This window comes from Archocentrus centrarchus, chromosome 21 (genome assembly GCF_007364275.1).
Source record: "Archocentrus centrarchus isolate MPI-CPG fArcCen1 chromosome 21, fArcCen1, whole genome shotgun sequence".
NCBI classification, from domain to species: domain Eukaryota; kingdom Metazoa; phylum Chordata; class Actinopteri; order Cichliformes; family Cichlidae; genus Archocentrus; species Archocentrus centrarchus.
In genome coordinates, this window is record NC_044366.1 from 7425478 (window position 1) to 7453346 (window position 27869).

Sequence of the window (27869 nt, forward strand, 5' to 3'; positions counted from 1 at the left end):
TCCTGCAGAGGGGACGTGATGGTATAGCCAGTCAAAAGGATAATTGTCAATTAGCATATGGACAAAAATACAGTATATTTTAACAGTTACTACAAATGTACAAATATTGTTTGTTACAGCTCTTAGACAACAAATGAGCTGTATTACAGAATAATCCTAAGTCTCTTTGGAGTAAAAATACACCCATTCTTTGCTGCACTATTGTGTGTTTGCTGCTTATTGATTTGCAACATTACATTGTAACTGCACATCAAACAGTGTTATTTGCCTTTACATTGTGAAGAACTCGTTGAATCACTTTAGGCACGGGGAAATTTCTTCTGAAATTCATCACTGAAAGCCTGCAGACAGAACGCGAGTGGTCTTACCGAAACATTCACAATTACACCAAAACTTAAGTTAAATAACACAATGTAACAAGTTGAATGGTCACTAGAGGCCAGCTCCAAAAGTGAGTAAATACCCTATTTTAACAATGAACAGTTTTATAGAAGAAATGATCATGTGCGTCTCTGCTAATTGGAGTCAGACTGGTAAACCACACTAACAGCCTGTCCAAGGAGTTTTGATGAGTTAAATTCTAGTATTTTTTCTAGTATCTAGTTTATGTTTCTTAGCACTAATTAACACTATAAAAATCTCTCATAAATCCGTAGAGTATATGGATGCAACATGCAAGGCTTTCTAGTATTAGCTGCTAACTTTGCACACCACCCTCATTTACAAATATCTAAAAAAGACTATGGTGGATACCAAGATGGCATATCTATTTTTTATATCCAACGCATAGCATGCCCTTGACACTGCATCTTTACAAATATTGCTGATGTTGGAAGATACAGTATAATTGTTTAGAAAATGCTTCCCTGTGAAATTGCTGATTAGCACTGAGAATGTGTTGCTTCAAAGCTTTTTTTTCTCTTACCTGGATAGTTTGCTTATCTCCTGGGTAAAGTACAATCACAACCTTCTTCAGGTGTTTGGGGTTTTTCTTTTGGCTAAACTCTGAGATTTTATCCAATATCAAAGAGGCTACGAGATCTTTTGGGAAACCCAGGTTTCCAGTGCCAATTGCTGGCAAAGATATGGAAGTTAGATTTTTATGCTGTGCCATGTCTAAGCAATCCTTAAAGATTTCCCTCAAAGTCTGAAAAACAAAGAAAAAGTAATAATAATTTAAAACAGGGAAATCCATCCATCCATCCATTTTCTTCCGCTTATCCGGGGCCGGGTCGCGGGGGCAGAAGCCTAAGCAGAGAAGCCCAGGCTTCCCTCTCCCCAGCCACCTCCTCCAGCTCATCCGGAGGGACCCCAAGGCGTTCCCAGGCCAGCCGAGATACATAATCTCTCCAGCGTGTCCTGGGTCTACCACGGGGCCTCTTCCCGGTGGGACATGCCTGGAACACCTCACCCAGGAGGCGGCCAGGAGGCATCCTAATCAGATGCCCGAGCCACCTCAACTGGCTCCTTTCGATGTGGAGGAGCAGCGGCTCTACTCTGAGCCCCTCCTGGATGGCCGCACTCCTCACCTTATCTCTAAGGGAGAGGCCAGCCACCCTTCGAAGGAAACTCATTTCTGCCGCTTGTATTCGCGATCTTATTCTTTCTGTCACTACCCAAAGCTCGTGACCATAAGTGAGGGTAGGAACGTAGATCGACCGGTAAATCGAGAGCTTCGCTTTTACGCTAAGCTCCCTCTTCACCACGACGGACCGGTGCAGCGTCCGCATCACTGCAGAAGCAGCCCCGATCCACCTGTCGATCTCCCGTTCCCTTCTCCCATCACTCGTGAACAAGACCCCGAAATACTTGAACTCCTCCACTTGAGGCAAGAACTCGTTCCTGAGCTGGAGATGGCACTCCACCCTTTTCCGGCTGAGGACCATGGCCTCAGACTTAGAGGTGCTGATTCTCATGCCAGCCGCTTCACACTCGGCTGCGAACCGTTCCACTGCGAGCTGGAGGCCCCCCCCCCCGATGAAGCCAACAGAACCGCATCATCTGCAAAAAGCAGAGATGAGACTCTGAGGCCACCAAGGAAGAAGCCTTCCGCCACCTGGCTACGCCTAGAAATTCTGTCCATAAAAATTATGAACAGAATCGGTGACAAAGGGCAGCCCTGACGGAGTCCAACACCCACAGGAAACGAATCCGACTTATTACCGGCTATACGGACCAAGCTCTCACTGTGGGTGTACAAGGACTGAATGGCCCGCAACAATGGGCCAGACACCCCATACTCCCGCAGAACCTCCCAAAGGATACCCCGAGGGACACGGTCGAATGCCTTCTCCAAGTCCACAAAGCACATGTAGACTGGTTGGGCAAACTCCCACGCACACTCGAATATCCTTGAGAGGATAAAGAGCTGGTCCAGCGTTCCACGACCAGGACGAAAACCGCATTGTTCCTCCTGAATCCGAGGTTCGACTAACGGACGCACCCTCCTTTCCAGCACCCTGGCATAGACCTTACCGGGGAGGCTGAGGAGTGTGATCCCCCGAAAGTTGGAGCACACCCTCCGGTCTCCCTTCTTAAAGATGGGGACCACAACCCCGGTCTGCCAATCCAATGGCACTGCCCCAGATCTCCACGCGATGTTGCAGAGGCGTGTCAACCAAGACAGCCCTACAACATCCAGAGCCTTTAGGAACTCAGGGCGAATCTCGTCCACCCCAGGGGCTCTGCCACCAAGGAGTTGTTTAACTACCTCAGTGACCTCACCCCCAGTGATGGTCAAGTTCCCATTTCCCTGTTTGATGGCCATCACTGACCATCAAACAGGGAAATATTTAATTAAAATAATGACATTTATTATCAAATTTAGATTGAAGAGGCACCTAAATATTAACCTCATATTGTGAGTATATAATGTAGTACTTTAACCTTTCAGCTGTGCCTTGGCCATTATCCCAGTGAGGTGTAACTACGTGAAAGACTTTTTTGCTGGTTAGCTGGCAGCCATCAGTAACAATGACCTCACCAACATTTCCACTAGCACCCTGTGCATCTACTAACTGCTGAAGTTTGGGTCCAGCTGCATGCAAGATGGCATTTGAAACTGCACCTCTGTTCAGGTGAAGGTCTGAAGATATAGTATTCACTACCACCTCCGTCTAAAAATGTGTTAACAGACTGTTATGAGTTGTGTGTTCATCATTTCATCAGTGTTATAAGAGTTCATTTAAAAAAGGTCTCAACTCATTAAATTCATTCAACAATCAAAAAACTTGACAGCTACATGTTAGTAGTTAATACTACAAACTCCTGTAGTCTTTGGTTCCTGTGTTGGACTTCTTCCCTCTTTAAGTAATTAAGTGTAATAGTAAAAATCCAAATTACCGTGGCAGCTTCTATGTTTCCTTTTGTAAGAATGATATTCAGGCCCTCTTTGGTCTTCTCGTGATACAAGTGCAGGTCAGATCCAGTAGGTTGTGAAACTGATGGCTTTGGAGCTTTGGGAGGAGGAGTTTGTTGAGAATGAGTGACACCATAATTTCCAAACTCCTGTCTGACAGCAGCCACCATATCCTGAACAGCAATGTCATCAGTGTTCACCAAATGGATCTTCTGCAAGGTCATGTCATATGTCTCTTCACAATGCTCTTTCACTGCTCTGACAATGATGAGTTCACACTGCTTGTGGGGGAAAGGCTAGCTCTCTGCCAATGGAAGGAAGAGCTACTGAGACACACCCATGCATTTCTGAGAGTTCTAAACTTCCTTTAACAGCTTTTCTCAACTGAGCTGGAGCTTTTTGAGGTTGTTTTTTTTTTCAAACTTGGGTCCAACAGCATGGATGACTTTCTGGCAACAAAGCTGCCCTCCTGCACCAGTTATGACACAGTCTCCTGGCTTCAGTTGTCCCATTGTTTTAATTATTTTGTCACATTCATCCTGTAACTGAGGACCAGCAGCCTTCAAAAGTGATGCCGCAAGACCTGCATTATGTTTCAAGTTCTGACTAGATGGACTGACAACTGCCTGCACTGAGTAACTGCACATATCTGCCTTGCAAACAGCTATTTCCACTCCTTCAGGTGTCTTAAGTTGGTATAAAGTTTTTGGTACACTATCAGTCATATCAACCAGTTGAGCCAGGCGTTCCGTTGTGGTGCCACCCTTGACCACGACAGTTTCTTCAATGTGAGTATTCTGTGTTAAGAAGGCACCAACTTGACGGCCAACATTTATGACATTATCCTTGCAGCCAGACACCACAACTTGTTGAGCAGTGGTGTTGATTTGAGTCCTGCATGGCTTACTGTTAGCTTGTTCTAACTGACTGACCAGCTGCTGCCACTCTGGCTTCTTCAGGACATTACTGTCTTCAACACTGATGAACTGAGATGTTAGCAACTGTGTCAGATGGTCTTGAGCATTAGACAGATCTCTGTCAGAAACAGCAACTAGCTGCACCCTGTTTCCACTGATGTCGAATGCTGCATTTATTTGATGAGATGTGAGGAGAGCATCTATAAGCTTCTCTTGTTGCTCATGCTTCAATAATTCAAGCACATAATCATCTGTTTCTAGATTCTGTCGTTTTAATGCAAGTACTGCATCAAATATAACTTTGCTTGCTGCAACAATCTCATCCCCTAAGCCAGTTATTTTCAGATTAGGACTCTCTGGTGACATTTTGAGCTCTGGATACACAAGTAGAAGCTTGTCCTCAAGACCATCTTGACATAGGAGATGAAAAATTGATGGTGACACTTTGATCTCCTCAGTTCTACTCAATGTCTCCTTATGGACCTTTTTCACAAGCTTATTAATAATTTCAGAAAGTGATTTCTCTAGTTTGTTGATGTCACTAACAAGACCAGACACTGATAAAACACCACTGGCTTTATCAGGTACAACAATCACATCTTCATTCAGCAGTGTCTCTCTGAGCTTTTTCTCAGACTCTTCCCATGCCTCTGGATCTGGATGGAACTTCAGGGATTTGGACTTTGACACAGATTATGCAAAGGCTGACTTCACAGTATCACTCCATTCTCTGATGAGGACTTTGGCATCCTTTTGCTTTAGTAAAGAAGATACAGGACTCAAGGTCACAGTGTCAGTTTGGCCGAGGGTTATGTTGCAAAAGTGCTTTTCCATTTCACTACAGATGGTCTCTTCTGCTGATTTATTGTTAGCCAGGTATCTCAGGACAGCGCTGTTGATGGGCTCAGAGATGGTATTAAGAAGCTTTAGTGAAGGCTTGTCTTTGCCATAGAGGGCCCTTCCCAAAGATTTATAAAAAGGATAAACTTTGATCTCTTCCTTCTTGATGTAATGCTTCTTCTTCATGATCTTTTTAAAAGCTGTGAATTAAAAAAAAATGACTGTACATTATTACCTTTTAACAGTCACAGTAATATCTAAAAGGTAGTATATGTGAATTACCTTGATGGTCCTTAAATGTGATGACAGCAGACTGTTCTACTTCATTAACTATGACATCTTCCACATCCCCGCCTTCATTTTCAAAATAAAGATGAAGGTATTCTTCACTGTTGTTGTAAACGTCATAAACTAGAACTTGATTGGTGACTTCGAGAGGTTGGACTGACAATCCCTTCTTTGTGAACATCTTGTTTTGGGGGCATCTTGCCAAAAAGTCAGTGTTTTCTGTGTAGTAGTGGTTAAAAAAAGGAATTTTATTACAAACTCCACAGGATTCCTTAAATGATCTTTGCTGATTTAGTGATGAGTAGGCTAGTTTTTTTAGGATATCAGTGTATTTATAATCAGCAATTTAATATTCTGTCTTGTACAGCACATAGCGCACACGTCTACTATCACTACTTGTGGTAAGGTAGAAACTGTGTTACTGTTTGGTAAAACTACCAGACCACTCAAAACTCATTCAGGAGCTTTCTTTTTACATAGTTTTTAGCCTGGTACCTAGTTTTTTACATTTTTTGGACTGTGCATGGCCTTATCTCCATTTAGACTTTTTGGTGCCACCCATTAGTTTAGAAACTGTATTTATGTCAGCTTATTTTTATACAATGAACATGTCATCTTCTAGTATTAACTTTTAAATTTGCATATCAGTTACGTTGCTTTATGTTAACGATTGTTGGAATATGTTTTGCAGGAGAAATTTCAGTATGAATAGACAATAAAAGTCCACGTTATCATAAACATGGACTTTTCATTTTGAAATGTGTACCTTTTACACTTTGGAAAGTCACCACAGAAGAGGAGATGTCAGGAAGGACTTCTAAAGTGAAGCTTTGGGAGGAAGATGTTGAATCATGAGTCTTTACAATGTTTTCCACCAACATTTCCAAAACCTCCTGGTTGATGTTATTGGGAATATTCCCTAAAAGAGCCGAGGTGGAACACAGGTCTTCATCAGCTGCATCATCTTCTTTGCCTTCTGACTCTCTTTGAACTTTGGCGCTGCTTTCATCGGTACTTGACAGTTTGTTGGTCACAGCAACATCTGCTGTTAGTGAGACATCTATGTCAAGTCCATGAACAGATTTCTTAGAACATAGAACACCATGAATTCAAATGTCTAACTATGTTAAGTTTAAAATTAATTTACAGATTTTATATTTTGGTGGCCCCTTAAAATATTTCGCCACAATAAAACAAAACCAAAATTATATTGATCATAAAAACTGGACCTCCTTATTCCTACTTCTGTAGTGGAAGCAGAGTCTGGGGTTGAGGGGGGGTCACTGAGGTGGTTAAACAACTACATGGTGGCAGGGCCCCTGTGGTGTATGAGATTCACCCTGTAAATAAAATCAAATGCTGATTTTATTTACAGCATTGGTGTGGAGTTTGACCTTGAAGGCTTGGCTCAAAACAGGGTGCAGCTAAAAGCAGGATTGTTCAGAAGTTACGGGGGGTGTCTTTCAAAATTTTCCAGAGATGCTGTCTGGAGAGAAGAAAAGTTGAGGAAAAAAAAGAAGGATTTTAAGAGTCTGTCTGTTTCTGACACATTCATACCGGTGACTTGCTGGATGTTGTAGGGCTCTGTGAGTGCTCATCCCACTCCTCCTTGCACAGAGGAGTAGTTACCAGCCCTGCTGATGGCTTAAGGCCCTGTCCACTAACTGCCTGTCTCCTCTAATCAATTTAAACTTTGAAAGTTGCTTCAAAAAGAGAAATGTATTATTCTTGACTGGGTAAAACTAAATCAAAATTGGCCTCTGTGTTAATATCCACACTTATGCTTTACAGACGCATGCACACACGCACGCAAGCACGCACGCACGCACACACACGCACACACACACACACACACACACATTAACAAGGCAAAATATCGAAACTGCATCATACCAATATCAGTAAATAAAATGAACAAATAAAGAGTATATAAAAATAAAATAAAAACAAAAGGTGCCTTTTAAAGATCCTCTTGGCAAAGAGAAGGTGTCTGGCTCAACACAGCATGCAGACTATGATTTTGCTTGCTTAAGTTGCCAAACAGGTAGATTTAAAAAAAAAACAAAAAACAAAAAAAAAACAACAACAAAAACAAGGCAAAGTATTCAACTTTTCTTCACATAACTCATGCTTTAATATATCTTAGTTAATTTAATAAGCGAGTCTTGGATTTCATTGTATTGCATATGTTTTGTTTTATTCGTTACCTCTTTCTACATGTATTTCATTAAAATATATTTATGATTATTCAATGAAATGACTAAAAACATTGAACAGATGCTGTTTGGACAAGAATGATAATTTTTTTAAAAATCCAAATTTAAGGTCAAATCTTACCAAAACTGCTTCTCTAACAGTCACAAACTAGAGACTAAGTGAAGTTTAAGTAAGCCATTTTAAATTGATTATATACTAAACATTCAACACATTTGTTTTGCTTGATTATTTATGTGAGCCTGTTTACTTAAACAGCAGCAAATTTGAGTTTTTCTTTCAAATCTAGAAGTGATTCTTATCTAATCGGAGCTACACATTAACAGACACACTTTTATCATCATGAACAGAGAAGGTACTTATAAAAACCAGTGTATAAGCATACAAAGAGCTTAACAAATTAGGTTTTTGAACACTTTTTCTTCAGTTGAGTGATTACTGCTTACATAACCGTAAGTTTACAGTATAATAATTTTCAAGGCACATAATGCATCTTACAATAACTGACCCTTGTGATGACTGTAATCCAAGAAACAACAGTTACATCATACTGTAGTCATTGCAAGTTTATACCAGGTATGTGTGTTAAAATGTGTGTTAACAAATAGCAAAAGGTCAAAGTGAACCTGTTATGCTTTTATATTATTTTGTGTCATATATTGTTATAATGATAGATGCTCATATTAAGCATCAAGTAATCCCTGATTTTCTGACTTCGGGCACAAAAGGTTAAAGGTTTAAAAATTTAAAAGCCAGATCAGCTAGTTTGAATGAAGTTGGATAAAAAGGAAGGGAGCTAAAAAGCTTGTTTTATTTTGGTGAGAGGATGATTCAAAGGGATCCACCAAGGACAGTAAATAAAGGTTATTTTGAACTGTGAATCATATACAGCTACTTTAGTAGAGTCCAAGAATAAAAGTATGGAGCTGAAAATTAGCATAATAGGTTCACTTTAATGATGTAGGTCAAGTTTTGATTTCTAATCTTGCTGATTGGCTGCATCATTTGAATGTAATCAAATATTCAGGATAGGCATGGTCATCGTGGAAGATAACAAACATGTCTGGATTGGCCATGTTGTCCACAACACTGTCGTACCGGTCAGTGGAGCTGGTGTTTTTCACCGGTGGTGCAACCATGCCTTTTTTTCCAAGAGTGAAGTCACCAGTCAGAACTTGGCAGACGTACATAAACTTTTCTCCTTTCTGATTGGGCTTGGAGTAGGTGTCACTGGCAGAATAACTAGCATTGACTGCAAAGTATGTCCCATCGCCGTATAATGCAGCTGAAAATGGAAGAATAGCAGAAAGTCAATGAAAAAGATCTGACATATTTTCTATTATTATTAGTAGTAGCAGGAACACTAGCAGATACTGATATTACTAATTTCACCAGTCAATGCTGTGAAATCAAATACTAAAACCCAAACAATGTGTAAAATGTAACTAAAACAGAATATACTGATTTACAAATGTCATAATCCCATATTCTAATCACAGTAGAATATGGAAAAAAATTTAAAATGTTTAAAATCAGAAGAAGAAAGAAACTGAGACAGGGCCAACGGGAATGGGAACTGAGGAGACCAATTACTGGAGCTTTGGGATAAAAATGCTATCCCATTCTATTTGGTTTAATCTACATCTTGAGTGCTGAGTCTTCGTTGTTGTATAATTTTCTAATTGTTCTAACGTATTTTGTCCTACCGTATTAAGGTGCACCGCATTCCTGCACTGCCGATTTTTGAGAAAATGTTTTAAGTGCGCCTTATAGTCCGAAAAATACGGTAATCTAATCTTTTTCTTCTTCTTTTGCTTTATTCCTATGGGATTCCCCACACCAGCCCTCCACGTCCTCAGTCACTACATTCATGAACCTTCTCTGTGTTTTTCCTTTATTGGTCCTGCCTTCTGAGACCAGCGCTAGGAGCACACTCACATGCCACCCAGCTATTCAAATGCTAAAGCTTAGTTTAAAAGAGTGTTTATGGCCTGCAACTCTCTGTTAGGACCAAATTTAAAGCAGTATTCCCCACCCCATATGCTACTGCCATATCTCTAGTATCAGCTCTCTGCCAAATACAAAATAATAATAAGAAACTTAGTCCACAAAGATCTCACCATTCTTTCCAGCGTAGCTCCTGTTGAAACCATGGTCATTAATGTGTGGCACAGTTGTTTCACAGGTGCCATGGAAAAGACGTCTTTCATTCATCTTATGACCATTTTTCACCTCCATCTTATGTTTCTTGAGCTGCAGACTCTTCCACAATACAGGATTCTGGATCCTCTCAATCTGAAAAGAAATAAATTGCATTCTAATATGGGTTTCACTTAATTATTTTTCTGTGAAAGAAACTTAAAAAAAATGCTTAAAATTGTAAATCTGACCTTAACTAAGGCAAGGTAATGACTACGACAAGAGAATGCTTAATGCTACCTTCACAACAGTATGATTGCTCGAGGCCTGGAACAGCTGGAGGAAAATGCATTTTTTAATTAATTTCAAATATGTTTCTGTGTATTCTGTTGTGGGCCATTACCTGCCTTAAAAATATTTTCTATGCAAAATATTTTTTTTTTAAATTTGATTTAAATCATGAACATATCTGGAAATAATTAGTCAATACCAACTATTGATGATCCATGTCACCAAAAACTTTCTACTCTAGTGATCTGACTGCTAAGATAAAAGACCAAATGTCAATAATACCTTTGTAACAGTATGATTGCTCGAGGCCTGGAACAGCTTCCGGATTTCAGCATATTCTGATGTCTTGGCCTGTACTGTAAAAACCTGACATGTGGCGTTAGCTGGCACGGGTTCCCAGTGTTCAGGAATATCCGCATCTCTATTCCTGCTTATCATCTTAATGATCTCAGCTTTAGCATTAAGCACATCAGTGCTGAGTCCTTCAATGGTGATTGTGGGTTTGGGTGTACTGCATTCTATCTTTATGCTTATGCCCATGGTCTTCTGCATGTCAAAAATCTTCAGGTGATCTGCTTTAGAGAACATACGGATGGCGTTGTCTTCTATTTTGGTGGTCTGGCGTTCTTGGGATGCCTTGTCATGTAACAGTTTCTTGGCTAAATCTACATTAGCCTGTGTGTCACCACAAATATGGAAGCAAGTGGGATCCACTTTGAGACTTTTGATGTCAAAATCTTTATCTTGCTTTCCAAGACCAAAGAGTGCTGAAAGAACACATTTCAAAAACATTAGAATTTAAGAGTTAAAACTGATTGGAGACTGTGGAAAAATGAAACCAAAATTAATTTCTACATATTTACCTTTCATGCCTCCCCAGGTCCCCTGTCCTTTATCCTTAGGATCAGCTGCTTCCCTCTGTTGCATACTGCTGTGGAAGTCTTTTAGCATAGCTTTTTGGAAAATAACTATGCGGATTTTGGTCAGGGGACTGAAGGTGTTTTGGCTCAACACATCAATCACTGCATCCAACATGGCATCTGCCACCAGTCTCGCTTTTACATTACCTTGACCTTAAAAAATGTTATTAGTATTATTATAATTTAAAGAAAGTTGGCATTGTCCAAGTAACTCCACAACTGATTTGTTAAGAGCACATGCCAAATATGTGTTTTTGCAGGTAGCTTATGAAAACATACACTGGAAAAATAAATAAATATATGTAAAATGCACTGGTAATTTTCTGCCAGCTCATTGTTTTGTTTGCTTGTTTTAATGGAATAATAAAATTTAGTGTGTGTTTAAAAAATTCTGAAAAAACATCCATAAAACAACTGAAAATTGCTTCAGTTAAAAAATTGTTTATTGTAGTTTATTTGATGGAATTTCTTTCAGTTTACTGAATGATCCACAATCCACTGTATTAAAAGTTCAAGACTTATCTTGTTTTTGCTTTTGTGCAATCAGAATTGTGATGCACTATTATGCCAAAACATTAGTGTTTTTTTCTTTTATCTAACCATTTGTGTTATTGTTTACACAAGTGTACATGTATTGTGGAAATGCCAGTGTTGACAGGTGGGGAAAAAGCAAGAAATGAAAAAAAAGGGCGGGGGCGATATGAAGAAAAAAATAAGAACAAGTACAGAAACACAATGGTTCACTAACTGCTGCACCTGGAAAAAAAAGAAGAAAAATCACACAAATAAAACCAAACAGTACCTGCAAAAAATACATACATGTGAAAAAACATGGCTACGTGTGTGTTTGTTTGCATGAGTATATGTCTCTGTCACAAAATGTACTTAATAATGTGGGTGGAAAGCCACAACAACGTCCCCCAGAAGCCAGAGGTAGGTAAAGAAAGACCCAGGCTGTCCACAGCTCTGCACCCAGGACGGCACAGACCACCCTGAGGAACACAACCAGGAAACAGATGACCCCAGGCCCCAGGGTCCCAGACCCCAAACAATGTAGAGGAGGTCACCACCCGGCCAAGGGACACAACCTGCCACATCAAGCCCCTGGCAGTTTTCTTCTCTAACGTCCAAGCAACTGTAAGTGCCAACAAAGAAGAGCTGAAGAAACTTTTGACTGAGAAGCTGGTGGAAAGGCAAGTGTTTGTTTGTTGTCATAAACCAGGACTTCTAATTGAAGCTTTCCTGGTCCTGAGAAAGCATAGCAGGAATACCCCACCACTACAATTGTAGACTAAATCAATGAGACTCTACTCATATCCAATTTGGACAGCATTCCTATCATATAATTTTAAAAGATCCAATTTTAAAGCACTTTGTGACATGACATGATGGTGCACCTTTCTCCACACAGTCATACTGTGGATCAGAGTTGTTGGTGTGGGACCTTTCTGTGTCCTGCATCATTGGCTCAAGTTTTTCTCCCCTATAATGTCTGGTACAGTGCAGTAGGTGTGTGGGTGGACATGCCTGTTGCTGATGTTGACCACACTTGGTAATGATCTGGCTGAAGATTCATAGATTCAAGGTTCTTAAACTTGGTAATTCAGTAAACAGTTCAGATATATATTTAATGAAGTTCTGACATAAAAGTATACCAGTTCCTGCTGATGTACTACCAAATGGTGGTTGGTGTTTGGTAATACATAGAGACTTCATGAAGTCCCACTAAGAGGTGTGCCCTTTGTTATAGCTGAATGTGTCTGCTAAAAACCAAGGCTGGTCATCAGTATCTGGTAAACATAATTTGTGCTGCCACCCGCTTGTTAAAGCCAAAAGTGATTGATCAAGTTCTTTTCGGCCTTTGGTTTGATAAAATGCATTCAAACATATTGAATTTCACTTTCAGACTTTTGGTTGTTCATTATAAGCCCCACGTACAGCATGTTAGACTATTTAAGTTTTTATCTGGCATGCAGTTTCCTCTCCATTGCATCTGAAATTAAGGAAAGGTCTAATAAAAAAAAATATGAAAACTAATCTGTAATTTTTAGACTTGTATTATAGTTTTGTTACCTGTGGTTGGTTACAAGCATTGGTTCTGTTATCCTGAAGAGCCTGAGGACAGAATCCCTAAAGTAGACTATACTACTTGAAGGAAAAAATCTTATGTTTCTCAGGTCATCATGCTAAAAAAATATGTTGAGAAAAGTTCCAACCATGACCTCTAACCCATGTTTTCCTGTGGTGACTATGGTGTCACCCTCTTATATTCACAAGGTGGAAGGGTCTTATGAATAGCATGCATTTAAACAATTTGAAAAGTGTGGAAGCCAGCCAAAGTGTAAGATTTGCCATTCATTGCTACACACTGCAAGATCCATTAAGACATGCCACCGATAGTTTCAAAAGGCTGGTGAATGCTGTGGTGTTTGGTGCCAAAAAACTGTGATGTGCTTTAGCATATTCTTCCACCTTCTGGCCCAAGCATATGGATATCTTGCAGGAAATATTTACTAGTTAAAAGCTGCAGCTCTTTATTTTGAATGTAGCAGTTTGGAGAGGCTGTGATAGGGTAAGGGCAAGTGCCCCCTCTATGTGCCAAGGTTCACAACACTCTGTATGATTCTGTGTGGTTTTCCTGTGCCAGAACCATGAGGGGAACTGTCCCAATTTTTTGGATATGTTTCCAATGCCATGAATTCTGAATGAATTTTGCTGGTGTGATGGCCTCTCAAGTCCTGCCAGTTCTTATCTCTGGATTTCTAAGTATGAAAACTCATTCAATTCAAGGGTCTCCTGTAACCCTGGTAAAGTCTTGATTTTACATGTGAAACCAAACTAGAGTCTGATGGTTCAGTGTGTTATTTTTCTAAGAAAAAAAGTTATGACCCAGATTATGATTTATTTTGTGTGTGAATATTGTGTGTCATTCCTCCCTGCATGAGGATGGTACTGTTCACCTTGTTCTGTGTCTCCCATTTGGGTTGCGGCCTAAGTGGTTGCCAGTTGGTAACTACTGGAGACTGAGGGCAACTCAAAATGAGGTGTGACTAGCCTAGTCACCTGCTTTACAGCTCTCAAACAAACTGTTCATGTTAATCATTGAACATTTCTATTTAGTGTTCAGATGGAACATTGTATATATTGTAAATATTTTCTTAAAGGATCAGTCATGGCAGCCTCTAGGGGTATGAAGAATTTTTTTTTTCCAAAATGTTTTCTCCTGCTTATATACAGGACCAGTCAAAAGTGTCCAAACTTTAAACTGGTCCTGTATATCAATGACATGCCATCAGGTCAAGCAAAGCAATCAGTGCTTGTCCAGTGTAATCTAAAAACAGAAATAAATTAAAAACCACCAAAGTGAATTCAGATCTTCTCTGTTCATTGTTCACAACAGTGCTGAGTCATAAAGCTCTTGCATGTTTTCCCAAGGCTTTAAATTACTGCCATCTTGTGTCCACACTTGGGTATTGTGTCTGGAAGAAGGCTTAACTGCTGGGCTTCAAGTAATTGGGAATTGACAGTGAAAAAGTATTTGCCTTGTTCCTGGTTTCTTAGTTGTTACTTTTTTTTTTTTTTTTTTTTAGGGGGCGTTGTTTTTTTGGCATATTTGTCACACTTGAATATTTCAGATCATGAAACAAACTGCAATACAACACAAGGAAATATAAAATGACGTTTTAAAATGATAATTTCATTTATAAAGGGGAAAAAAAGGTTATCCAGATCTGTCAAAAACAGTCCCCTGAGCCTAATAACTGGCTGTCACCCACTGAAGTTTTTGTACTCTGCAAGGTTATCAGTGGCAATAAAAATGAATGATATAACAAAACTGAAAAAAAAAAACAAAAAAAAAAACACATTCGTTAAAAGCTAAAACTGCTAGAGTTTTAGCTGGGAGTGCCATCCAGTACCTCAGTGCGTGTCTGCTCACCGAGCCAGTCTGCAAATTAATGTCTGATGATGTTCATTCAATTCAATTCAATTTTAGTTATATAGCGCCAAATCACACCAAACAGTCACCTCAAGACGCTTTGTATTGCAGGTAAAGACCCTACAATAATACAGAGAAAACCCAACAGTCAAAACGACTGCCTATGAGCAGCACTTGGCTACAGTGGGAAGGAAAAACTCCCTTTTAACAGGAAGAAACCTCCAGCAGAACCAGGCTCAGGGAGGGGCAGTCATCTGCTGTGACCGGTTGGGCTGAGGGGAGAGAAAAGACATGCTGTGGAAGAGAGACAGAGATTAATAACAATTAATGATTAAATACAGAGTGGAGTATAAACAAAGTAAATAAGGTGAATGAAAAGAAACAGGCTATTGTGGGAACCCCCCCCAGCAGCCTAGGCCTATAGCAGCATAACTAAGGGGTGGTTCAGGGTCACCTGATCCAGCCCTAACTATAAGCTTGATCAAAAAGGAAAGTTTTAAGCCTAATCTTAAAAATAGAGAGGGTGTCTGTCTCCTGAGTCCAAGCTGGGAGCTGGTTCCACAGAAGAGGGGTCTGAAAGCTGAAGGCTCTGCCTCCCATTCTACTCTTAAGTATCCTAGGAACCACAAGTAAGCCAGCAGTCAGAGAGTGAAGTGCTCTATTGGGGTGATATGGGACTAAAAGGTCTTTGAGATAAGATGGGGCCTGATTATTCAAGACCTTGTATGTGAGGAGAAGGATTTTAAATTCTATTCTAGATTTAACAGGGAGCCAATGAAGAGAAGCCAATATGGGAGAAATCTGCTGTCTCTTTCTAATCCCTGTCAGTACTCTAGCTGCAGCATTTTGGATCAGGCTGAAGGCTTTTCAGGGAGCTTTTCGGACAGCCTGATAATAACTAATTACAGTAGTCCACCCTAGAAGTAATAAATGCGTGGATTAGCTTTTCAGCATCACTCCGAGAAGGGATGTTTCTAATTTTAGAAATATTGTGCAAATGCAAAAAAGCGGTCCTACATATTTGTTTAATATATGCATTGAAGGACATATCCTGGTCAAAAATGACTCCAAGATTTCTCACAGTGTTACTGGAGGCCAAAGTAATGCCATCCAGAGTAGGTATCTGGTTTGACACCATGTTTCTAAGATTTGTGGGGCCGAGAACAAGAACTTCAGTTTTATCTGAATTTAGAAGCAGGAAATTAGAGGTCATCCAGGCCTTAATATCTTTAAGACATTCCTGCAGTTTAACTAATTGATGTGTGTCATCTGGTTTCATTGATAGGTAAAGCTGAGTATCATCTGCATAACAATGAAAATTGATGCAATGCTTTCTAATAATACTGCCTAAGGGAAGCATGTATAATGTAAATAGAATTGGTCCTAGCACAGAACCCTGTGGAACTCCATAATTAACCTTAGTGTCTGAAGAAGACTCCCCATTTACATGAACAAATTGGAGTCTATTAGATAAATATGATTCAAACCACTGCAGTGCAGTACCTTTAATACCTATGTGGGTCCTTAATATTACACACATTTAACATATAATGCAAGTATCTTTGGTATGTAATGCTAGTAACAGTTGGTTGTTGAAAACCATTTTTAATGATATAACTTATTGAGGTCTTATTACTCAATAGTTATTCTTGCACCTGACAAATAAAGTATGAGAAACTAAAACTAGTGAAAATTAAGATAAAATTATGCATTAGACAAAAAATAAAAATTAATAAAAATGAGCAAAACCATTCTGGAAACTAATTTAAACTAACTGGGTTAGAGAAAAAAAGTGACTGCATGAAATAAAACTAAACTATAATGTAAAATGCACCGAGTATTTATTTTTCATTAACCTCTTTTTACTTTGTTCATACCCCACTTTGCATTTAATCATTATTTATGTTTGATCTCTTCCACAATGTGTCTTTTGTCCTGTCTGTCTCCCCTCAGCCCCAACTGGTCCTGGCAGATGACTGCCCCTCCCTGAGCCTGGTTCTGCTGGAGGTTTCTTCCTGCTAAAAGGGAGTTTTTCCTTCCCACTGTCACCAACTGCTTACTCAAAGGACGTCGTTTTGATTGTTGGGTTATCTCGGTAATCATTGTAGGGACTTTACCTCACAATAAATAGGGCCTTGAGATGGCTGTTTTGTTGTGATTTGGAGCTTCATGACTAAAAATAAACTGAATTCTAATGTGGCCATAAGTGTGAGTAGTTGTCTGTATAAGCCAGTGTTTCACCCTGTGACAGCTGGGATAGGCTCCAGCCCTCTCTTGATAAGTGGAAGAAGATGGATGGATGATTGTGTGCTTTCCATATCATAGTAATACATGAATAAATCTCACCTGTGCCAATGGCAGGAAACGATATAGAAGTATAGGTGGTTTTCAAACACATCTGAAGTACAGCTTTCACAAGTTCTTTGATTTTTACTGGGTCGGACTGTCCAACCAGATGGAGGATCTTCTTACACTTTAGATTACCTGGTTGTGTCATTTTCATGTCCAGGGTGGACTTGACACCTAAATGTGGAGATAGTGGATCTGAATGCCGTTGAACCTTAATGACCATGAACATGATTATTTTCAGCTATACGCCCTTTCTTGACAATTCTTTTCTCTGACCACAACATTTGACTTAATACTAAATAGTAAATGGACTGGTACTTAAGTAGCACTTTCCTACTCTACATGAGCACTCTAAACATTTTATACAACATACCTCATATACCTATTTATGTAAGTACTTTTTCCATTCTCCAAGTGCTTTCTTTTAAGTCAGCTTTCATTGCATAGTTGAAAAACAAAACTATTATTCTGTAGCTGATGTTGTCTGTGTAGATTCTCAGTAGCTGATGTTAAATATAAGTTATTGTGTCATAAAATCATCAATGTAAAGTGGTCTCTAGAGGTTAAAAAAATAATAACTGGACGTCTTCAAGTTTTTTGGAAAAAATAAGCCTTTCAGATGAGAGGTGAAACATTTTCAAGAAACGTAAAGAACTCCAGTCATTTTTTTTTTCAAGCTCCAGAGACTACCTTAGGCCTGGATTGCAGAGAACATACACAGATATATGAATGTGAAGTGGTTTCTTACCAAGATTGCGGCATTCCACTTCAACAGTTTTGCCAGCTGCTTCTAGAATAGCTTTAGAAACTCCTGGTTGAGGTGAAAAAATATACACATAAATACAGTATAACCAAATGTCATTAATATGGGTGGATTAATATTTTCTGTAATTTAACATTTTAAAGGTGCTGAATTGCTCTGATTGTTATGTCCACTTTACAGTAATGAAGACAGAATGACATGTAATAATACACATGTAATACACATGTAATAATAGTTTAGGTTTTCTATGATTTACCTGACATAAGAGAAAAGCTTTCATTGGAAGAGTTGACAATGATATCAGTGGTCTCCTTCATTATGTCTCCTACAAATACCTGTATAGTCACATTTCCCATTTTAGTCTCATGCATGTCTGAAGTCGAAATTAACTTGGAGAAGAAGCCCCCTGGCATGAACAAATAATAATAATAAGATAAAAAGCTAAAGCCAGCAATAAATAAACACATTTTTCTCTTCAAAAAGTTTGTATACTTCTCAGTTAGGTGACTAGTACAAAATCTATTATTAACTTTTTAAAAATGTGCAAACTGTATCAAAAATATAAAAATATTTTTTGATGGGTGTGTAAAAACGCTAACTGAAGTGATTTAATCCAAAATGATATGTTTGTAAATGGAATCCTGAAGAGATTTCTTTCTAGCATTACATTGCTATTTCACATAAATCAGTATTTCTGTGTTGTGTACTTTGACATTTTGTAGAACTTGAACCACCTGAGACATTGGGAAACTTCTTAAATGCATCACTGAAGGCCTGCAGAGAGAATCAGAGAATTCGGCTATTGAAACAATCAGAAACAATAGTACAATATACCAAGCAGCAACATGCAGGGTTTAAAACCAAATTACACAGAAATGTTATTCAATTTCCAGAAAGGAGCATAAACAGAGTAAAAAGAGGTGAATAAAAAGAAAAAGTGCATTATGGGAACCCCCAGCAGACTGGGGCTATTGCAGCATAACTAAGGAATGGTTCAGGGTCACCTGATCCAGCCCTAACTATAAGCTTGATCAAAAAGGAAAGTTTTAAGCCTAATCTTAAAAATAGAGAGGGTGTCTGCCTCCTGAATCCAAGCTGGGAGCTGGTTCCACAGAAGAGGGGCCTGAAAGCTGAAGGCTCTGCCTCCCATTCTACTCTTAAGTATCCTAGGAACCACAAGTAAGGCAAATGGCTTTCACTCTGGAACCAGTGTCCTGGAGAGAGGCTGGACTCTGTTCCAGTCTTGTATCACCTCAGCTTCCTGCTAAGGTGATGGGATGCTGCTGAGTTACCCATGGATGAGATGATTGCTTTCCAGCACCTTTTGGTTGGGGAATAGGTCCTCACTGTTGTTTGTGCTTATGCCGGCCTTTATGGAGTCATTGGGTGGCATGCTCAAGAGTGGTATATTGGGTGACTCAATTGTCCTACTGAAGGATTTCAATGCTCAAATCTTTGTTATTCATGAAATGTTTAGTAGGATTTGATTACAGTTGGGCTGTAGAGAACCAACTAATGGTAGATCTTTATATAACTTGTCTTCTGCTTTCTTCTGAAGTACTCTTTCCCAGCAGGCAGATGACAACTGTCCCAGAGGACGACTTTGTCCACCAGTCCACAGCTTGATGTCACTCAGATCTAGACCTTCTCAGCCTGTGTCTCTGGTGGTATGAATTATATGGATATTCTTGCTGAGTGTGAGTTGAATGTGGATAATGTGTTTGCTGTAACAGTTTTCTTTAGGGAGTTGTTTTCCAACCATTAACTTTTTAAAAATGTTTATTTGCAGTCATTTAAAGATGTTTTATAGTAAATATTGACCTGTGTCCTTCGTCCCTTTGCAGTAAGCTGAATCCACACTGACCAAGAAACCTGGTGAACAAAGGTCAGAAGGACTCTTTGCAGTGAGAGGTTAACATCTTCACTGCGGATATGACTGAAGATCATGGGTAATTAGGATATTTTTTAAGTCTTCTTCAGTGGTATCTGGGAAAAATCAGTATTTGATTAGTTAATTAAGTTCCTTCAGAATCAGGACAGTTTCATGAAGAATTTTTACACTGCTGAATTTGTATGTGTAAGTAAAAGACCTACACCCCATTCCAGAAAACAGGTTTAGTGACAATTGAGTTTGTTTATTCTGATATTAGGAAACTTTTTTTTTGTTCCAGAAAGTTAACTTCAACTGAGTTACCATGATAACAGATTATATGAACTAAACCTGCTCACTGACTGGTTTCTTTAATAGTGTCTCTTTCCCTCCTGCTACACCTGAACCAACTGACTGACTCTGAGATTTTATTTTCTCCTTAATATGGTAGAAGTCCCAGGAGAAAGTAGCTCAACAACTTCTGCAGGATGGTACATAACAGGATGGCCAGAGTGAAGGTCCTTTATAAGAGATAAATAATATAGTCCTAACTTATATATAATGTAGTCCTTACTATTCTTTGATGTATAAACAGGGAAATGGAGGAAAGTGTACTCCAACAGTGGCACTGCTGGTATTTTCTTATCAGAAAATGAAAGTCAATGAAATCTTTAAATATTCAAAAATTTATTTTTTCTTAATCATAACTGTATGAACTATAGAGCAACAACTGTCAGTTAATCAATTTCAAATTAATTATGGGCAAAAGAAAAAACTCTTTCCTGCTGGAACTCATTTTATTTTGAATTATTTAATGTCTTTTCACATTCATGTAGCCTGTGTTTGAGACAAAACTATTTTTCATAAGGTATAATTAAATTACAGTATCTTGATACTGAATCCACTAAAATATGCAAATAGATCTTCAGAGATAAGATCTTCAAGGGATAAAATTTTTAGAATATTACATGTATATTTCACAGATGGATATTTGAAGTTGGGAGTTTTCAAGGTTCAGTCATGTCTGTTTACAGAGATATGCAAAGAGATCTTATGTAAGATCTTTGGCAGATTTACGAATTAGCATATTACCTGGATATTTAATAAATGAATATCTGTAAGTGGGATTTTTCAGGGTCAAAACTTGTCCGTGTATGGAGGAATGTCCAAAATGTATCTGTCAAAGATTGAGTGCTCATTCTTCAGAATATTTTCCGTATTTGTGACAAATTGACTCTCAGACAGAATATAATGCCTATATTTGTCATTATACAGAATATACAATAGTACCATATTTTAGGGCTTTTATTCCAGTGAAATGGTCTCCACACTCACCAGATCTCAATCCAATAGATAATTTGAGATGGAACAGAGAGATTCTCATCATGCAGCTGAGACATGTAGCAACTGCATGATGTTATCAGGTTATTATGGACTAAAATCACTGAGGAATCTTTCTAGCACCTTGCTGAATCTACAGTTGTGGTCAAAAGATTTAAGAATGACACATACATGAATTGGTTTTCATGATGGCAAGGAAAAATGTCCAGTCATCATTGCTTTGCATACCAAGGGCATCACAGGCATGTGTATAGTTCAGTTGTTGTGAAGAAGGCTTCAGGGTGCCCAAGAAATTGTCAACGCTGTCTCCTAAAGCTGATTCAGCTGTGGGACTGGGGCACCACCAGTACAGAGCTCATCCAGAAAAGGCAGCAGTGTGAATGCATCTGCATGCACAGTGAGGTAAAGACTTACAGGAACTCTACCATCAGTCCTGCATCATGCCAACAGTGAGGCATCTAAGGGTGTGAGCTTACTCAAAATTTTGTCTAATCACAATAAAGAATGATACCAAAACATCCTCCAAGAGCAACTTCTCTCAATTGTCCTAGAACAGTTGGTAAAGAACAATACTTTTTCTAGCATGATGGAGCATTGTGTCATAAGGCAAAAGTGATAACTAAGTGGCTTGTAGAACAACACATTGAGAACTTGCCCAGTTTGTTCATGCCCAGAAAGCTACCCAGATCTTAATCACATCAAGAACCTGTGATCAATCCTCAAGAGGCAGACTGAAAAACAAAACCTCACAAACTCCAAGCACTGATTATGCAAACATGGGTTGCCATCAGTCAGGATTTGGCCCAGAAGTTAATTGACAGCATTCCACTGAAAATGATCTGGCCCAAGAACTGGACTGAAAACAACGAAAAAGCCAATGTTGAAAAAAAAAAAAAGCTTTGGAAAACCTTCAGAAAGCCCAGAGAAGAAGAAACATGGAGTAGCTCGAGATTTTTGCACAGACGTGTTTTTGTTATTATTGTTACAGGCAACAACAACGGAAAAATAAGAAGAGGAAACAAAACATCAAAAAGAAAAGTGATATAGTTTTATCTACTGTAACAAACAGCTGTGCAACTGAATATAAGGTACAAGCTTTTCTTACCTGGATAATTTCTGCATCTCCTGGGTGAAGTACAATCACAACCCTTTTTAGGTGCTTGGGGTGTTTCTTTTTGCTAAACTCTAAGATTTGATCCAGCATCAAAGAGGCTATGAGATCTGTTGGGAAACCCAGGTTTTCAGGGCCAATGGCTGGCAGGGATATGGAAGTCAGATTATTATTTTCTGCCATCTCCAAACAATCCTTAAAGATTCCACTCAAACACTGTAAGACAACAAATAAATACTATTTATGATAATAATGACATTTAAATTCAGTAATATGCATGTCATCAATTTTGTATTGTAGAGAATATTTATCCAGCACTATAAATAATGTAATACGTTACCTTTTCTGCTGTGCCGTGGCCGTTATCCCAGTGAGGTGCAATTGCATGAAATACTTTTTTGCTGTTTAGGTTGCAGCCCTCGGTAACAATGACCTCACCAACATTTCCATTTGCACCCTGTGCATTTATTAACTGCTGAAGTTTGGGTCCAGCTGCACGCAAGATGCCTTTTGAAACTGCACCTTTGTTCAAGTCGAGGTCTGAAGATATCATACTCACCAACACCTCTGTCTAAAAATGTGTTAAAACAGTTAATAGTAGCAGCCCACCAGAGTAAAAGAGTAACAATCAATCCTATAAAATAATTTACTTCTAAAGATAATTACTCTGTAGGAATTTTTCCATATTAAAGTAATTATTTGCTCATAATGAAGTATAATAAAAATCCAAACTACCATGGCAGCCTCTATGCTTCCCTTTATAAGAATGATGTCCAGCCTCTCTTTGGTTTGCATACGATAGAAGTACAGGTCAGATCCAGTAGGCTGCAAAACTGATGGTTTAGGAGGTTTGGGAAGAGTTTGTTGAGAATGAGTCACACCAAGATTTCCAAACTCCTGTCTGACAGCATCCACCATGTCCTGAACAGCAACATCATCAATGTTCACCAAATGGATCTTCTGCAAGGTGATGTCATCATATTTTTCATCACAATACTCCTTCAGTGCTCTGACAATGGCAAGTTCACACTGCTTGAAGGGGAAGCAGCCAAGGCCGCTGCCAATGGAAGGAAGAGCTACTGAAACACACCCACTGGTTTCTGCAAGTTCTAAGCTTCCTTTAACAGCTTTTTTCAACTGAGCCCAGGCTGTTTGAGGTTTATCTTTGTCAAACTTGGGTCCTACAACATGGATGACTTTCTGGCAACAAAGCTGCCCTCCTGCACCAGTTATGACACAGTCTCCTGGCTTCAGTTGTCCCATTGCTTTAATTATGTTATCACATTCATCCTGTAATTGAGGACCAGCAGCCTTCAACAGTGCTGCTGCAAGACCTGCATTATGTTTCAAGTTTTGATTAGATGGATTGACAACTGCCTGCACTGGGTAACTGCACATATCTGCCTTGCAAACAGCTATTTCCACTCCTTGAGGTGTCTTAAATTGGCATAAAGGTGTTGGTGCTTGTTTGAAGGCCAAGCTGTCTCCTCCACCAGTCTCATCAACCAGTTGTATCAGGGAACCAGTTTTATGTTTGATTTCAGAAAAATACACAGTTTTATTTTCCTGGAAAAGCTTCTTTGCTCCACACTTGTAGATATTCAGACTGTCAAAGACTACAGAAGAGACTGCACCTTCAACCACAGTCTTGCAACGTGTCACATCCACCCTAGAACCACTCAGACAGATGGCCTCATTTCTGTAAGACACTTTCACCTTGTCTTTCACTTTCTCCAACCAATTTGTGTTGAAATGTTTCAAGTATTCAATGACAATATCAGCTTTGACCACAACAGTTACTTCAATGTGAGCATTCTGGGTTAAGAAGTCATTAAGTTGATGGCCAACATTTATGACATTATCCTTGCAGCCAGACACCACGACTTGTTGAGCAGTGGTGTTGATTCGAGTCCTGCATGGTTTACTGTTAGCTTGTTCTAACTGACTGACCAGCTGCTGCCACTCTGGCTTCTTCAGGACATTACTGTCTTCAACACTGATGAACTGAGATGTTAACAGCTGTGTCAGATGGTTTTGAGCATTAGACAGATCTCTGTCAGAAACAGCAACTAGCTGCACCCTGTTTCCACTGATGTTGAATGCTGCATTTATCCGATGAGATGTGAGGAGAGCATCTGTAAGCTTCTCTTGTTGCTCATGTTTTAACAGTTCAAGCACGTAATTATCTATTTTCAGATTATTTCGTTTTAATGCAAGTACTGCTTTAAATATAACTTCTTTCGCTTTAGTAATCTCTTCTCCTAAGCCAGTTATTTTCAGATTTGGACTCTCTGGTGAAATTTTGAGTTCTGGATACATGTGTAGAAGCTTATCCTCAAGACCATCTTTACACAGGAGGTAGAAAATTGATGGTGACACTTTGATCTGTTCAGTTTTACTGGACCTCTGCCTGTGGACCTGTTTTGCAGTCTCATTAATAATTTCAGAAAGTGATCTCTCTAGTCTGTTGATGTCACTGACAAGACCAGACACTGATAAAACACCACTGGCTTTATCAGGTACAACAATCACATCTTCATTCAGTAGCTTCTCTCTGAGCTTTTTCTCAGACTCTTCCCATGCCTCTGGATCTGGATGGAACTTCAGGGATTTGAACTTTGACACAGATTGTGCAAAGGCTGACTTCACAGTATCACTCCATTCTTTGATGAGGACTTTGGCATCCTTTTGCTTTAGTAAAGAAGATACAGGACTCAAGGTCACAGTGTCAGTTTGGCCGAGGGTTATGTTGCAAAATTGTTTTTCCATTTCACTACAGATGGTCTGTGCTGCTGATTTTTTGTTAGCCAGGTATCTCAGGACAGTGCTGTCGATGGGCTCAGAGATGGCAGCAGGAAATTTTAGTGAACGCTTGTCTTTGCCATAGAGGGCCCTTCCCAAAGATTTATAATAAGGATAAACTCTGATCTCTTCCTTCTTGATGTAATGCTTCCTCTTCATGATCTTTTTAAAAGCTGTGAATAAAAAAAACATGATTGTACATTATTAACATATAACAATTACAGTAATATCTAAAAAAGTAGCATATGTGAATTACCTTGATGGTCTTTAAATGTGATGACGGCAGACTGTTCTACTTCATTAACTATGACATCTTCCACATCCCCGCCTTCATTTTCAAAATAAAGATGAAGGTATTCTTCACTGTTGTTGTGAATGTCATCAACTAGAACTTGATTGGTGACTTCGAGAGGTCGGACTGACAATCCCTTCTTTGTGAACATCTTGTTTTGGGGGCATCTTGCCAAAAAATCAGTGTTTTCTGTGTAGTAGTGGTTAAAAAAAGGAATTTTATTACAAACTCCACAGGATTCCTTTAATGATCTTTGCTGATTTAGTGATGAGTAGACCAGTTTTTTAGGGTATGTTATCAGTTTATTTATAATCAGCAATTTAATATTCTGTCTTGTACAGCATATAGCGTACACGTCAACTATCACTACTTGGGGTAAGGTAGACACTGTGTTACTTTTTGGTAAAACTACCAGACCACTCAAAACTCATCCAGTTTGTTAGCCTGGTACCCAGATTTTTTTTTTTTTTACTTTTTTGGATTGTGCGTGCCCTTATCGTCATTTAGACTTTTTGGTGCCACCCATTAGTTTAGAAACTGTATTTATGTCAGCTTATTTTTATGCAATGAACATGTTATCTTCCAGCATTAACTTTGAAATCAGTCACGATGTTCTATGTTAATGATTGTTGGAATATGTTTTGCAGGAGAAATTTCAGTATGAATAGACAATAAAACTCCATGTTATCATAAACATGGACTTTTCATTTTGAAATGTGTACCTTTTACACTTTGGAAAGTCACCACAGCAGAGGAGATGTCAGGAAGGACTTCTAAAGTGAAGCTTTGGGAGGAAGATTTTGAATCATGAGTCTTTAGAATGTTTTCCACCAACATTTTCAAAACCTCCTGGTTGATGTTATTAGGAATATTCCCTAACAGAGCCGAGGTGGAACGCAGGGCTTCACCCACTGTATCGTTTTCTTTGCCTTTGGACTCTCTTTGAACTTTGGCTGCAGTGCTGCTTTCATCGGTACTTGACAGTTTGTTGGTCACAGAAACATCTGCTGTTAGTGAGACATCTATGTCAAGTCAATGAACAAATTTCTTAGAACACAGAACACCATGAATTCAAATGTCTAACTATGTTAAGTTTAAAATGGGTTTACAGATTTTAGATTTTGGTGGCCTTGAAGACTTGTCTTTGCCAAAGAAGGTTATTCCCAAACATTTATAAAAAGAAGAACTTCTGGTCATTTCCTTCTTGAAGGAATGCTTCTTCTTCATAGTCTTTTTAACAGCTGTAATAGAAAAAAAAAAATACTCTGACAAACATGTAAAATCCTGTAGACATTTTCCTGTTCACCCAGCTCAACAGCATGCGTCAGCTACAACTAATAACTGCAATGCCATGCAACACTTTTGTTTTAAAGACAACATGTTCTAAACTCGAACATGTGAACATGAACAAAACAATATTATATAGAAATAATTTTTCACAAGTTTTTTAAAAAGAAAACTAAATAATGGACAAAATCATTTGAGGTCATTTGTATTTTTAGATTCCATGAATAAATTCATTGCATGCATAAACTGGGTAACATAAGATTGATATGTTTCGAAACTGCTTACATGATTAAACATTTATTTGTAACAAACAGAAAACTTTTGTAGAGCATGTTAATTGTATATTTAACTTTTATTCAGTACTTACACTTCACGTTGTCTTCATCACATGGGGAGTCCTGTGCAACAAAATATACATTTTAGTCACTTAAAAAAAAAAAAAAAATATATATATATATATATAGCCATAATTTGGAGTCTGAGGAGGGGGTTCATTTTTGTTTGAGGGGAACACAAAACTATTCTTGAAGATTTTACTGGTATGCAGATTTCACTAGATTACAAGTTATACCTGTGATGATTTCTCTTCAGGGGGTAAACAAACTGTCAGCTTCAAAACACTCTTTTCCAAACTGATTTGATGCGAATCTTTGGCCAGAACATTTCGCTGGTCTATGAAAGAGTACAAGAAAATCTCAGGAAAGAACTTAATGGATAATAAAGTTTTTAACCTCAATATTTTTTAACCGACTAAATAAAGTACATCTTACTTTATGGATCCAAACATACCTCTTTCTCTCCGGAAGTGCACCATTGCTGTCCTGCTGCCATTTTCATACTCAACCTCACATTCACCACCATTAGATTCTTCACTTAGAAAGTATTTTAATAACTTAATTTTTAATCTGGGTATGTTGGTTTCTTCGAGCTCAACGAGCAGAGGATAAGAGTACGCGTCGGCCATCCCTGAAAGGCTGGGTGTTTTTCTGAGTGAGTCTCTTCTGCTTTACCTGTGCAGGTTACATAGGACTGTTTTGCTGGCATAGCTGAGAAATTAACTGGCTTAACTGGCTTAACTGGCTCAGTCCGTTGACATATATGGGATTTATGGTTTTAACAGAGAGATGGTTGAAAAAGATAAAGAAACAAC

The 27869-nt window shown here is 38.8% G+C and overlaps 1 protein-coding gene and 1 pseudogene across 1 annotated transcript; both read right to left on the reverse strand.

Annotated features, from left to right (window-relative positions):
* Positions 1-299: 299 nt before the first annotated feature.
* LOC115800621 (protein mono-ADP-ribosyltransferase PARP14-like) lies at positions 300-8177 on the reverse strand (annotated as a pseudogene).
* LOC115800715 (protein mono-ADP-ribosyltransferase PARP14-like) lies at positions 7616-27694 on the reverse strand. The gene is made up of 17 exons (XM_030758213.1): positions 27509-27694; positions 27291-27391; positions 27087-27117; positions 26542-26673; positions 26155-26439; positions 25397-25621; positions 23074-25313; positions 22679-22909; positions 22333-22554; positions 18724-18790; positions 18273-18422; positions 18002-18064; positions 17251-17427; positions 10911-11120; positions 10330-10814; positions 9738-9912; positions 7616-8902 (listed from the first exon to the last, which is right to left on the reverse strand). The coding sequence occupies exons 1-17, from the start codon at positions 27681-27683 to the stop codon at positions 8619-8621; spliced, it is 5253 nt and encodes a 1750-aa protein (XP_030614073.1). The 5' UTR covers positions 27684-27694; the 3' UTR covers positions 7616-8618.
* Between the last annotated feature and the right edge of the window lie 175 nt (positions 27695-27869).